The sequence below is a fragment of the Eurosta solidaginis genome, chromosome 1 (assembly GCF_040869045.1).
Source record: "Eurosta solidaginis isolate ZX-2024a chromosome 1, ASM4086904v1, whole genome shotgun sequence".
Lineage (NCBI taxonomy): Eukaryota > Metazoa > Arthropoda > Insecta > Diptera > Tephritidae > Eurosta > Eurosta solidaginis.
In genome coordinates this window covers 324663628-324678027 of record NC_090319.1, presented here as the reverse complement: position 1 = coordinate 324678027, position 14400 = coordinate 324663628, and the positions used below count along the sequence as shown (strand labels likewise).

General features: G+C 38.3%; 2 protein-coding genes across 4 annotated transcripts in view; one reads left to right on the top strand and one right to left on the bottom strand.

Moving 5' to 3' along the window:
* LOC137237799 (uncharacterized) overlaps positions 1-14400 on the bottom strand; it is an 88766-nt gene that overhangs the window by 51544 nt on the left and 22822 nt on the right. The gene's annotated exons all lie outside the window — the stretch shown is intronic.
* The window catches only part of Lsd-1 (lipid storage droplet-1), a 40072-nt gene that overhangs the window by 16281 nt on the left and 9391 nt on the right, over positions 1-14400 (top strand). For all 3 annotated transcript variants that reach the window (XM_067761978.1, XM_067761977.1, XM_067761979.1), the window contains one exon: positions 10317-10507. In XM_067761978.1, the coding sequence (XP_067618079.1) occupies positions 10317-10507 (191 nt within the window). The remainder of the gene's footprint in view (positions 1-10316; positions 10508-14400) is intronic.

The following is a 14400-nucleotide window of genomic DNA, read 5'->3' as shown; positions in this document are numbered from 1 at the left end:
TTTTCGAGAATCCGCCATTAGGGTGGGCCAGGGGTGACTCTAGAATGTTTGTACGATATGGGTATCAAACGAAAGGTGTTACTGAGCATTTTAAGAGGGAGTGGACATTAGGTCTATAGGTGGACGCCTTTTCGAGATATCGCCATTAGGGTGGGCCAGGGTGACTCTAGAATGTGTTTGTACGATATGGGTATCAAATGAAAGGTGGTAATGAGTATTTTAAAAGGGAGTAATCCTTAGTTCTATAGGTGGACGCCTTTTCGAGATATCGCCATAAAGGTGGACCAAGAGTGACTCTAGAATGTTTGTACGATATGGGTATCAAACGAAAGGTGTTACTGAGCATTTTAAGAGGGAGTGGGCATTAGGTCTATAGGTTGACGCCTTTTCGAGATATCGCCATTAGGGTGGGCCAGGGGTGACTCTAGAATGTTTGTACGATATGGGTATCAAACGAAAGGTGTTACTGAGCATTTTAAGAGGGAGTGGACATTAGGTCTATAGGTGGACGCCTTTTCGAGATATCGCCATTAGGGTGGACCAGGGGTGACTCTAGAATGTTTGTACGATATGGGTATCAAACGAAAGGTGTTACTGAGCATTTTAAGAGGGAGTGGGCATTAGGTCTATAGGTGGACGCCTTTTCGAGATATCGCCATTAGGATGGGCCAGGGTGACTCTAGAATGTGTTTGTACGATATGAGTATCAAATGAAAGGTGGTAATGAGTATTTTAAAAGGGAGTAATCCTTAGTTCTATAGGTGGACGCCTTTTCGAGATATCGCCATTAGGGTGGGCCAGGGGTGACTCTAGAATGTTTGTACGATATGGGTATCAAACGAAAGGTGTTACTGAGCATTTTAAGAGGGAGTGGGCATTAGGTTTATAGGTGGACGCCTTTTCGAGATATCGCCATTAGGGTGGGCCAGGGTGACTCTAGAATGTGTTTGTACGATATGGGTATCAAATGAAAGGTGATAATGAGCATTTTAAGGGGGAGTGGGCATTAGTTCTATAGGTGGACGCCTTTTCGAGATATCGCCATAAAGGTGGACCAAGGGTGACTCTAGAATGTTTGTACGATATGGGTATCAAACGAAAGGTGTTACTGAGCATTTTAAGAGGGAGTGGGCATTAGGTCTATAGGTGGACGCCTTTTCGAGATATCGCCATTAGGGTGGGCCAGGGTGACTCTAGAATGTGTTTGTACGATATGGGTATCAAATGAAAGGTGGTAATAAGCATTTTAAGGGGGAGTGGGCATTAGTTCTATAGGTGGACGCCTTTTCGAGATATCGCCATAAAGGTGGACCAAGGGTGACTCTAGAATGTTTGTACGATATGGGTATCAAACGAAAGGTGTTACTGAGCATTTTAAGAGGGAGTGGGCATTAGGTCTATAGGTGGACGCCTTTTCGAGATATCGCCATTAGGGTGGGCCAGGGTGACTCTAGAATGTGTTTGTACGATATGGGTATCAAATGAAAGGTGGTAATGAGTATTTTAAAAGGGAGTAATCCTTAGTTCTATAGGTGGACGCCTTTTCGAGATATCGCCATAAAGGTGGGTATCAAACGAAAGGTGTTACTGAGCATTTTAAGAGGGAGTGGGCATTAGGTCTATAGGTGGACGCCTTTTCGAGATATCGCCATTAGGGTGGACCAGGGGTGACTCTAGAATGTTTGTACGATATGGGTATCAAACGAAAGGTGTTACTGAGCATTTTAAGAGGGAGTGGGCATTAGGTCTATAGGTGGACGCCTTTTCGAGATATCGCCATTAGGGTGGGCCAGGGGTGACTCTAGAATGTTTGTACGATATGGGTATCAAACGAAAGGTGTTACTGAGCATTTTAAGAGGGAGTGGACATTAGGTCTATAGGTGGACGCCTTTTCGAGATATCGCCATTAGGGTGGGCCAGGGGTGACTCTAGAATGTTTGTACGATATGGGTATCAAACGATAGGTGTTACTGAGCATTTTAAGAGGGAGTGGACATTAGGTCTATAGGTGGACGCCTTTTCGAGATATCGCCATTAGGGTGGACCAGGGGTGACTCTAGAATGTTTGTACGATATGGGTATCAAACGAAAGGTGTTACTGAGCATTTTAAGAGGGAGTGGGCATTAGGTCTATAGGTGCACGCCTTTTCGAGATATCGCCATTAGGGTGGGTCAGGGTGACTCTAGAATGTGTTTGTACGATATGGGTATCAAATGAAAGGTGGTAATGAGTATTTTAAAAGGGAGTAATCCTTAGTTCTATAGGTGGACGCCTTTTTGAGATATCGCCATTAGGGTGGGCCAGGGGTGACTCTATAATGTTTGTACGATATGGGTATCAAACGAAAGGTGTTACTGAGCATTTTAAGAGGGAGTGGGCATTAGGTCTATAGGTGGACGCCTTTTCGAGATATCGCCATTAGGGTGGGCCAGGGGTGACTCTAGAATGTTTGTACGATATGGGTATCAAACGAAAGGTGTTACTGAGCATTTTAAGAGGGAGTGGACATTAGGTCTATAGGTGGACGCCTTTTCGAGATATCGCCATTAGGGTGGGCCAGGGGTGACTCTAGAATGTTTGTACGATATGGGTATCAAACGAAAGGTGTTGCTGAGCATTTTAAAAGGGAGTGGGCATTAGGTCTATAGGTGGACGCCTTTTCGAGATATCGCCATTAGGGTGGGCCAGGGGTGATCCTAGAATGTGTTTGTACGATATGGATATCAAATTAAAGGTATTAATGAGTGTTTTAAAAGCGAGTGGCCCTTAGATGTATATGTGAAGGCGTTCTCGCGATATCGACCAAAATGTGGACCAGGTGATCCAGAAAATCATCTGTCGGGTACTGCTAATTTATTTATATATGCAATACCACTAACAGTATTCCTTCCAAGATTCGAAGGGCTGTTGATTTCGGCTTGTAGAACTTTTTCATTTTCTTCTACTTAATATGGTAGGTGTCACCCCCATTTTACAAAGTTTTTTCCAAAGTTATATTTTGCGTCAATAAACCAATCCAGTTACCATGTTTCATCCCTTTTTTCGTATTTTGTATAGAATTATGGCATTTTTTTCATTTTTCGTAATTTTCGATATCGATAAAGTGGGCGTGGTTATGGTCGGATTTCAGCCATTTTTTATACCAAGATAAAGTGAGTTCAGATAAGTACGTGGGCTAAGTTTAGTAAAGATATATCGGTTTTTGCTCAAGTTATTGTGTTAACGGCCGAGCGGAAGGACAGACGGTGGACTGTGTATAAAAACTGGGCGTGGCTTCCACCGATTTCGCCAATTTTCACAGAGAACAGTTACCGTCATTGAATCTATGCCCCTACCAAATTTGAGAAGGATTGGTAAATATCATTACTGGAGTTGAATTATGACTTAATTTACTTATATACAGTAAAGATATTAAATTTTTTGTTAAAATTTGAATTAAAAAAAATTTTTTTTTAAAAAGTGGGCATGTTCTTCATCCAATTTTGCTAATTTTTATTTAGCACATATATAGTAATAGTAGTAACGTTCTTGCCAAATTTCATCATGATATCTTCAACGACTGCCAAATTACAGCTTGCAAAACTTTTAAATTACCTTCTTGTAAAAGTGGGCGGTGCCACGCCCATTGTCCAAAATCTTACTAATTTTCTATTCTGCGTCATAACGTCAACCCATCTACCAAGTTTCATCGCTTTAACCGCCTTTGGCAATAAATTATCGCATTTTTTCGGTTTTTCGAAATTTTCGATATCGAAAAAGTGGGCGTGGTTATAGTCCGATATCGTTCATTTTAAATAGCGATCTGAGATGAGTGCCCAGGAATCTACATACCAAATTTCATCAAGATACCTCAAAATTTACTCAAGTTATCGTGTTAACGGACAGACGGACGGACGGACGGACGGACATGGCTCAATCAAATTTTTTTTCGATACTGATGATTTTGATATATGGAAGTCTATATCTATCTCAATTCCTTTATACCTGTACAACCAACCGTTATCCAATCAAAGTTAATATACTCTGTGAGCTCTGCTCAACTGAGTATAAAAAGAAAATGGCATTTCATAAATTAGAGAGTAAAGTAGTACTAAATGCCATTTCAAGTTTTTTTTTTTTGTGTTGGGCTAACACTTTTCGTAGTAAACTCAAAACTAATTTTGGTATAGTTACCTTCAATTTTAGCAGTAAGGCCCGGTTTTTCAGTACAAGTTCAACTCAGTTTGTTAGTTAAACTACGCTTAAACTTATTCTGCAGTTTTTCAGTCTACTTTAACTGAAGTTTAAGCTGAGCGGCCGATCTGGACGGGTTAAACTCTAGTTAACCTATCAGTTATTTGCGTTCGTTCGAAATGGCGTCGAATATACCCAACAAGCATTTGGGCTTTAGTACCATTAGAGCTCATATTGATAACTGGGCATACTTCTAAAATCTCAAGAGTTGTTTCGAGCCAGTGGCTCTACCCGAGAATCATAGCATACTCAGCAAAAGAGGGAATTTTTGTAAAGCAAAAAATGCTATTACTAAAGTTGAAAAAATTTTATTAACAACTTGTGGTTCTCTAACTGGACTCAAATGTAACTACAGTGTTTCCACGAAAATAAAATGAAATATGTATAATTTAAAAAATAAATAAATGTGACACTCTAACCTCCGAAGAGATTTTAGGCCGAGCTTCTCTTCCAATTTGCGTCGTGCTCCTTTTAATTTTTCCCGATTCCGAACGGCATCTGCAAGGCAGATAAGTTTTCACTGAGAGCTTTTCATGGCAGAAATACAAACAGAGTGCTTGCCAAACACTGTTACTAATTGAAAAACCTTGTTTCTAAAATTTTGATGTTGCTTTGCCCGGGGCGTGAACCCAGGATCTTCGGTGTGGTGGGCGGAGCACGCTACCATCACACCACGGCGGCCGCTCATATAATTTATTTTTGATTACTTACGCCTCAATACTGCTATCAATTAGGTGTTTATTTCTCACAATAAATAGCTATTTGCTTTAGTGGTACTACCTTGGAGATTTTTTTTCAACTTCACCTCAACTCGATATCCAATGTAGGATATCAACTGGAGAAACTTGTTGAATATTCATTTGAGAACTGTACATTTCTCAAGATCTCTCAAAATTAGGATATTAATTGGTAAATATTAATGACGTTGGAGATCAACTCGAAAACTTTTAATTTTACAAAATTTCTCAAAGGTTGGTAGTGATTGGAGAATGAAGTTGGATATCAACTCATGATCTATATGGTTTAAGAATAATTAAAAAATGATGTTGGATATCACTTCCGGAACTATATATATAACTTCGCTGGAAAATTTTTTTAATGTTTGTTGGGTAAACAAAATCAGCTACTGCCGTATCTACAAATTGTCTAGATAATAAAAGAGCCAATGTTGCCGCACAAAAAGCATACCCCAAAGGCGGTCTTAAAACTGTGACCGAAAAATTGCTCACTAGTTTAACTGGAGTTTAAATTTGACTAGAGTTTAAGCAAACTTAGTTTAAGCTTAGCTTAACCAACTACTGAAAAACCGGCCCTAAGAAAAAAAAATTAAAAAAGTTTATTGTAACTGTGCAGAATTACACTTTTCTGAGTGCTACCAAAACTCTTATCAACTAGAGAGGTTGAAAACAACCCTTATTGCAGCTACAATATAAATTCTGATAATTTGACAGAAATTTTTATGAAAAGTTGAAAAATGTTTTGATTCACAAGCAAAGCAATTGCTTAAGTTTTTTTAATACAGCTCATACAGTTTTCCATTCGGGAACTCCATTTTCATTTCACCAAGTATATAAGTCGGCGTCCTTGTGGTGGATTAAGGAGTTGAGTCTTCTTCGAGGACAGGTAAGGAGGGTTTAAAGCTAGCAAAGGTTGCCAGGAGTGCTGGGACGTATATAGAAATCTGTTGAGGAGCTATGGACGTGAAATTAGCAGGTGGGGGAGAGATTCCTGTGCGGACATAGAATGCTCCAACGAAAAGGCGAGACTAAAGAAAGTCCTATCTAAGGAGATACATTCCAGGGACTGACAAAAAATACTACGGGGAAGGGTAGCATAGAAGTGAAAAGTCCCTTGAGGCGCTACTTAACACACACTTCCCATCAGGAAATTATGCGAAAAAAAATTTTGTAAAAATGTCTACACTCCAAATAGAGCAGTACCAGGATTGGTTACAGAAAATGTTTCTAAGCGGGGTCGCCCCTCGGCAGTGGTTGGCAAGCACTCTAAGTGTATTTCTGCCATTAAAAGCTCTCACTGAAAACTCATCTGCGTTGCACATGCCGTTCGGAGTCGGCATAAAACAAGTAGGTGCCGTCCCGGCAATTTGTAGGAAAAAATTAAAGGGAGTGCAACGCAAATTGGAAGAGAAGCTTGGCCTAAAATCTCTTTCGAGGTTATCTCGCCTTACATTTATTATTTTTTTTAACTAGGCTTAAAAGCGTATGGCCATAGCAGTAAAGCATCATCTAATATAGGGCGAAATGACTACATGGTCCAAAATCTACGCTCTTAAAAAGATCTTGGGGCTACAATAAAGCCGGAGCCGCAAGGATACGGAAATGGTAGAATATACTTTACACATGTATACCGATGGTTCCAAATTAACAGAAGGAGTCGGATCTGCTGTTTACTGTGTCGAGCCAGATCACTGCAGTGTCTTTCAGCCGGAAGTTGTAGCCGTGAAGAAAGTAACAGAGTCTGCAAAAAGCGTGCTTAAGCTGCAGTTGCGTCAATATATAAATATATTGATAGTAAGGCGGCGAATTAGTCGTCAATAATCCCACAAAATACTTCATCAGAAAGTGTCCTAGACTGCAAAGATACACTGGAGAGACTTCGCTCATGCCGGACCATAAATGTATACTGGGATTCCTGTCATAAAGGGATAAAAGGTAACAAAAAGGCCGATGAGTTAACAAAGTACTCGATGAACCGACGGTAGGCATCCCAAACCGTTTGGGAGAAATCAAAAGGAGACAGGAGTTGCATATGATCCATCAAGCATAAAAGAAATAGATATAATCGCGCAGTTGCGAAATATATAAAATCATGTGCAAATCCTACGTCACTAGTTTCACAATGTTGCGTATATCTCACGTCTATAAGTTAGTCACATGCTTAAAAATTAGCCCTCGGCAGTAACAGCAGATGTAGGAAGAGTGAGCTGCAGGATGAAACGGTTGAGCATGTTCACTGTTCGTGCTCTGCACTCGCGAGGTCAACGCTGCAGCTTAAAGTGGCGGCAGAGTTGCTCGATCTCGAGGCAGCAATGAAGCTAGCTTGTAGAAAACTTCTAGTATTTTCGAACAGCACGGAGTCATTCTATAGTATAACTCCTGGTACCTTATTGGGGGCTTTGTCCGTTTGATCATCAAACAAATCCCGTTAACATTGTGGAGGTCTTTATTGATCGGCCAATTCAACCTAAGCTAACCTAACCACGTAAGTCGAGTGAGAGTGAACTAAGAGTTAATTAAGATCAGCTAAGGTCATTGATCTTCCCTCAGCTAACCAAAAGAAGGTAAAAGACTCCATTATAAGCCTTCAAACACTGTTTTTCGAAACTTTCCCAAATAAATAAATTTTTTTTTATCGCCATAATTGAGCAAATAATGGTTATTCGTAGGCGCACTGTAAACAGTCATAAAAAATATTCCAAAATGTATTCAAATCCGATGAGTTTGGAGCTTCTTATAACCAGCTGTACTTGTACACAGTGTATTATAACTTTGATTGGATAACGGTTGGTTGTGCAGGTATAAAGAAATCGAGATAGATATAGACTTCCATATATCAAAATCATCAGTATCAAAAAAAAATTTGATTGAGCCATGTCCGTCCGTCCGTCCGTTAACACGATAACTTGAGTAAATTTTGAGGTATCTTCACCAAATTTTGTACACGAGCTTATCTGGACCCAGACTAGATTGGTATTGAAAATGAGCGAAATCGGATGATAACCACGCCCACTTTTTATATATATAACATTTTTGAAAACACAAAAAACTGGTTATTTAGTAAATAATACACCCAGAATGTTGAAATTTTACGTGTGGACTGATATTGAGACTCTTGATAAAAATTTGAAAACAAAATTTTAAATGGGCGTAGCACCGCCCATAATAAAATCGACTTTACAAATATTATTAATCATAAATCAAAAATCGTTAAACGTAACGTAACAAAATTCAGCAGAGAGGTTGCCTTTCCTATAAGGAATCTTTGAAGAAAAATTTACGAAATCGGTTAAGGACCACGCCCACTTTTATATAAAAGATTTTTAAAAGGGTTGTGGGCACGAATAAATAAGCTATATCTTTGCAAAAAAGAGTTTTATATCAATGGTATTTCATTTCCCAAATGGATTTATAACAATAAATAGGAAAAACTTCAAATTAAAAAATGGGCGTGGCACCGCCCCTTTTATGACTAAGCAATTTTCTATGTTTCGGGAGCCATAACTCGAAGAAAAATTAGTTCAGAATAGAACCATATGTAAGTATATGTATTGTTACGCCGCCTTGTAACACTATTAAGCACACAAAACAAACAACAACAGCTGGGTATGTAATGCTCTGTTTCACCCGAACTTACACTTCCTTACTTGTTATAAATCTTTTTAAAAGATTTTTTATAGCTTTTTGAAGTGATATCGAAACTTTTTTGTAATCTGTTCCTTAAGCTTTATTGGGGTGTTTTTGGATTCTTTTTTGCCGATTTTCGAAGCCTTCGCGAAGACATGTTATCCCATTTTCTGAAGATTTAGGTATTAGTATCTCCGAGCTTTTTTCATTACATTTTTGCCCTTTTTCGAAACCTTTCTTTAGATTTAAAATGACACTTTGATTTATAGCTTTTTTTCAAAATGTCCGAAAATTAAAAGGAGGAGATTTAGCCCCGATGATGTCCTGGGAATAATTTCTTACCCCGGTCTTTCAAAATCAAAAAGAAAAAAATCGCCCAAACCCCAGAAACCGGACTATATATTTCCGAAGGTTTATGATGCGCTTAATCCAAATCTGGCCTCAGAACTGCTCTATCAGCTCTGGTTTTAGAGATATCCTAACCTAAAGGTGCAAAAAACATCGTTTTTGCCCATATTTGAGGTTATGTAGCCTTGCAGATGTTTTCTTTCACCAAAATTAAAGGATGGCATCTTTAAATACAAGAATTCTTCTTCCTTTAAATGGCGTTGAGTTTCCTCAAATATCATTTTTTTCGCTGAGATATCGCATTTTGAAATTTTCATGTTTCTAAATTTTCCTACACCCGAAATTCGATTGAGATAACATAGACTTGATATAGTCTGTTACTAATTTTCTTGAATTGAGTCTTATTTTTCTTAAAATTTTGTCTCACACCATAAGTGTGCTAACTCACCACACTCCTACACTATCTAACCCTCGGTACCAAGTCACACACAGCCCTAACCCCTAGAAACTACCCCTATCACAGCGCAAGCAGGCTAATACACTTAACCCTGGGGGCAGCGTTTACTCGCATATTTTTTTTTAAATAAGTCTTATTTATCTAGATATCTCACACCACAAGTGGGCTAACCAACTTAACTGTTAACCCATCAACTCCCGTATCCCCAAACCACTAGAAACCACCCCTACCACACCACGAAATTTCAAAATGCGATATCTCAGCGAAAAAAAAAATTATATTTGAGCAAACTCAACGCCATTTGAAAGAAGAAGACTAGTATTTAGAGATACCATCCTTTAATTTTGGTGAAATAAAACATTTGCAAGGCTACATAACCTCAAATATGGGCAAAAACGGTGTTTTTTGCGCTTTTAGGTTAGGATATCCCGAAAACCACAGCTGATAGAGCAATTTTGAGGCCAGATTTAGATTCATGGCACAAAATCCTTCGAAAATATATAGTCCGGTTTCTGGGTCTGAGATGCTGTCGGCCTGTGTTATTTATTAAAGTAATTTTTAGATACCCATGGCTTGTACCCAACTTGACTAAGTTCCCATAAGAGCTGAAATAAAACCTTCTAGCGCTACCGGATGTATGGATATAATCCGAAAAAGTGAAATAGCAAGTAGCTCGACTTCCAGCTTTCGACAAAGAAGGAAGAAAAGATGTCTCTTTATGCTGTTTCAAGCACTACACAAAATTATCGCAAAATATTTTACAAACTTCCATAATTTAAAATTGCCGTTTATCCGCTCAACAAAGAAGCGCTCCAACTTTGGTTAGCCGGGAGTCGCTTATTATTACAATTATTACATAAAAAAGTATGTATATAGAAGCATAATATTCGTTGTTTCTAATCTTTAACTTAGCACAAAACGATGATGATAACAATGTTGTCGCAAATGTTAACGAGAATGGCGCCATCAAGGCAATTCATCACGGTCAACGATTCTCACGCAAGCTTAAGCGTAGTCTAACCCAACGGACCCTGTACGAAGCACGAGCTTTAAAAAAACAAAGCAAAGAAGCAATTAATGTACTGATCTATGCAGCTGAATTGGTAAGAAAATATAAATGTATGTAATATATGTACATATGTAAATGATATAGTCTAAGTTCCGGCATAAGTAGTATCTACTCTCATCTGTTTGCCGAATGTGACGAAGATATGTGGTATATAACAGGTTGATAGGCATGCTGAGCATTGGTTAAACGCCCAAGAAACTACCTGTTACTATGAAGTTGCATATCTTTGACTAAACAGATACTACTTCTTGATTTCTCTTGGCGGAAGTGGAGGAAAAGCGATCTGCTAATATTTTTGAATTCACAAAAGCTCACCTTAAATGGTGATTGGGGTTCTGAGTTATCATGGTCCAATGCTAGTATATGCGATACGTCTTAACATCAGTGTTGTCATTTTAGCTTTTTTCAAAATAGATTTAGCTTTTTTCACCGTTTAGCTTGAAAAGTCGCGATGAGGTTTAAGCTTTTTTCGGCTTTTTTTTTAGAAATTTTTTAGCTTTTTTTCAAAATTTTAGAAAATCAAGATAAACAGATTTACATATGTAGATTCAACTTTAAGAATATTGAATGAATTTGGGCTAGATTTAAAAAATTTGAGGGGCTAAGGAACAGATAATGTAGCAGAAATTGCGGTGTTGTAACTTTATTAAGGTAACATCAATCTTATGTCAGCAGGCATAATATTTATTTGAAAGATACCGTTGTGTGTAAGGCTTATAGCTCATATAAAGTAAAACTTACGTAAGGAACTATTATAAGTCATAAGGTAAAATATAACAACTTTATTATAAGGCTTATGTACCAACAAAAATAAGGTTTACCACATTTATAATAACCAATTTCGAAACTTTATTTAACCGAGGGTCACTCATCGGTAAAGGTTCGGCCAGCACAGAAATGTCATGAAAATATTCCCTCCAAAAATTCAGTTGCCAGATATCGTTTGGAGTCTGTGTAAAACACAGGGTCGGATTAACAAGTAGGCAGAATAGGCAGTTGCCTGGGTCCCCCGATTTTAGGTGCCCCCGAAAAAGAAAAATACTTCTAAAATTTTCTTACAAACATAAAAAGAGTGAAAGAAAAATATAATCAGAACTGAAAATAAATTTTACACAAATAACCATGATCCAGAAGTAGAATTTTCGCCTCGCGATGATTTTAGGACAAAAGGTTTCCTTGAAATCATCGACAATCTTCACAGTGAAATCAAACGACGTCCGAAAGTGTATATGGAAATTTCAGTGAGATTTGCATTTCTCATCAACTTTTCTCTAAGTGATGGGGACCTCCACGAAGCTATAAATAACTTAGTTCGTTTTTATTCTAGAGATTTGGAAAAATATTTCATTAAAATGAAAGAATTCCAAAGCTACGTGAACTCCAGATACACCGATGCACAAGAAATTTATAGTCATTTGTATAAGATTCTAATGGAAGATCAATTAGCCGATGTATTTCCTCACGGAGAAATAGCTCTTCGGATTTTTTTAACATTAATGATCACAGATTGTTCTGCAATTAAAAAGAATCAAAGCTGCTGAAAGAGCTACAACGGGACAAGAGCGGCTCGAGATGTTAAGTATACTTTGCATTGAGTCAGATTTATTGAACAAAATCGATATTGATGATATAATCGATGAATTTGCCGAAAACAAATCGTCGCTGCGCCAACGAAAACAGTTATGTTTTTTTCCAAATTTTTTTTTATTGTATATTTTATTATCACTATATAGAGCCCACATTTCTGCACATGCCGTGTTTTTATATCTCTTTTGGTTTAGAACTTCTAAATTAGAAGTGATCGAAAACAGCTATGTGCTCGCAGTACTAGTTACGGTTATGTACTTACTCACTAGCTTATAATTTTCTTTTAATCGCTGGCGAAAGTGCTTTGATTTCAATGTAAAAAATAATTACAAATCATCTACATACATACACAAATACATACTGTATATACTATGTAGGTTCTACAATTTTATTTGCTCGGATGCAATTGGAAGTCGACCATTGCAAAAGTAAATATTGTTTAGCCATCTCCAAAGATATTTCTGTTTTTAATCTAAACTGGCTTATTTGAAAAAATAGAGGATGAGGAAGAATACGAAGAAATTGACGCTTCCATGGCAGCCGGTTCCATGTACCTGAGCGACTCGGGGTTTGCCGGAAAAGAAACTTTTTAAGACGGTCATACTCTTGTCAGTATGTCACGTGCAAGGGATGGTTGCATCGGATAGTATGTTCTGGGCTAGAACCCAAAACCACACGTCCTCGTAACTTTTATAAATCTTTTATGGCTCCTTGCTGTTTACGCCCAAGGGTGACCCGTATTCTGCGCCTTAGCCCACCCTCCCCCCCCTCTTAGTCCCTACACACCTTTTGCACCATTTGCAATATATATATATATATTTGCGACATCCGCTCAATGCAGCTCCTACCTTGGACGGTGCCACTTTCCTAGACGTTCAGGGCTCAGCGACGGCTACCCCCCGACGGGTTTCATCGCGCCATGCTACCAAGCCGTAAACCCAACTACACCGGTACCCAGAAACGTCCAGTCCCAGTCAACGCAGACGTAGTCACCCATCCCTTACCCCCAGAGTGACGGCCCGTATCGGTTAACCCGTAATGGGTTAAGTGGAAATATCACGGAGATAGTTGATTTCATGCAGCGATCCAAGGGACCAAACACATAACGTCCACAGAAAAGATCGCGAGAGCGGAAATGGAGGCGGTCTCGCGTTTATCACCCGCCATTCAGTGCAATATAATATATTTGATCCCGACATCGGCATCACCCTACCGACTGACTTACACCCTAAAATCTTGGGTGTGACGTTCGATCAGGATCTACATTTTGGAGAGCATGCAACCGCAATTGTACCGAAAATCCAGAGCCGTAATAAAATCCTCAGGTCTCTTTCCGGCAGCACTTGGACTAAAGACAAGGAAACGCTCATTACTACTTACAAAGCAATTGGCCGGCCGATTGCATACTACGCGTCCTTGATATGGTCGCCAAGCCTAAAGGTTACTCACTGGAAGAAAATACGGGCCTGCTAAATACTGACCTCAGAACCGCTACGGGCTGTCTTCTTATGTCCCCAGAACACCATCTACACAATGAGGCGAGAGTACTCCTCTTTAGGAAGAGAAATGAAATGCTAAACAGTTCCTGTTCAATACCCAGAAATCTGAAAATCCAACATACATCTGATTTATGGAGCTACACCTCCGTAAGCATTATGAGGAAATACGGCAAAAATTGCATACATTTCCCTACCGCCAAAAGCAAATTTGAATCATGTTTGAAAGCAGCTATGTGCTATAAAACGGCGCAAATATTTATCACGTCGTAATGGGTTAAAAAATACGATTTTTTCCTTCACACATCATTAACATACTTTCCATAAAATATTTCAAAAATACGACATTTGCAAAATTTTGTTTAAAATATAGATAGTAATTTTATTGATATTATTACATTGTGAAAATAAAATGTTTATGAAAGATATAAGTTTGTATATTTTAAACGAAAAGAAGGGAACGGACGTGAAAAAAATGGCCCCAAATTGATGTTTGCCTAGGGCCCCGTTGAGGGTTAATCCGGTTCTGGTAAAACACATACCAAAAACTTGAAAAAGCGGTTCTCATATAGTGTGGAATGTAGAGTTTACATCTTTCATGGGTTCTCTAAAAACACAATAAGTAGATTTCCTTATTGAAAATAGTTTTATCGGCGTTCTTATTTTGCAAATATAAAACCCTTGACCGCAATCATATTACGAAACCTTACAAACTAAGTGGTATTTTATTAATCATGTATCCCTTTTAAATTAAAACACAGATAGCATTTGCTAATAATTTTTTTTATTTTTTATGGAATTGGAGTAAAAATTAATTAAAATTTTTTATTGTGTTATGTCTTTT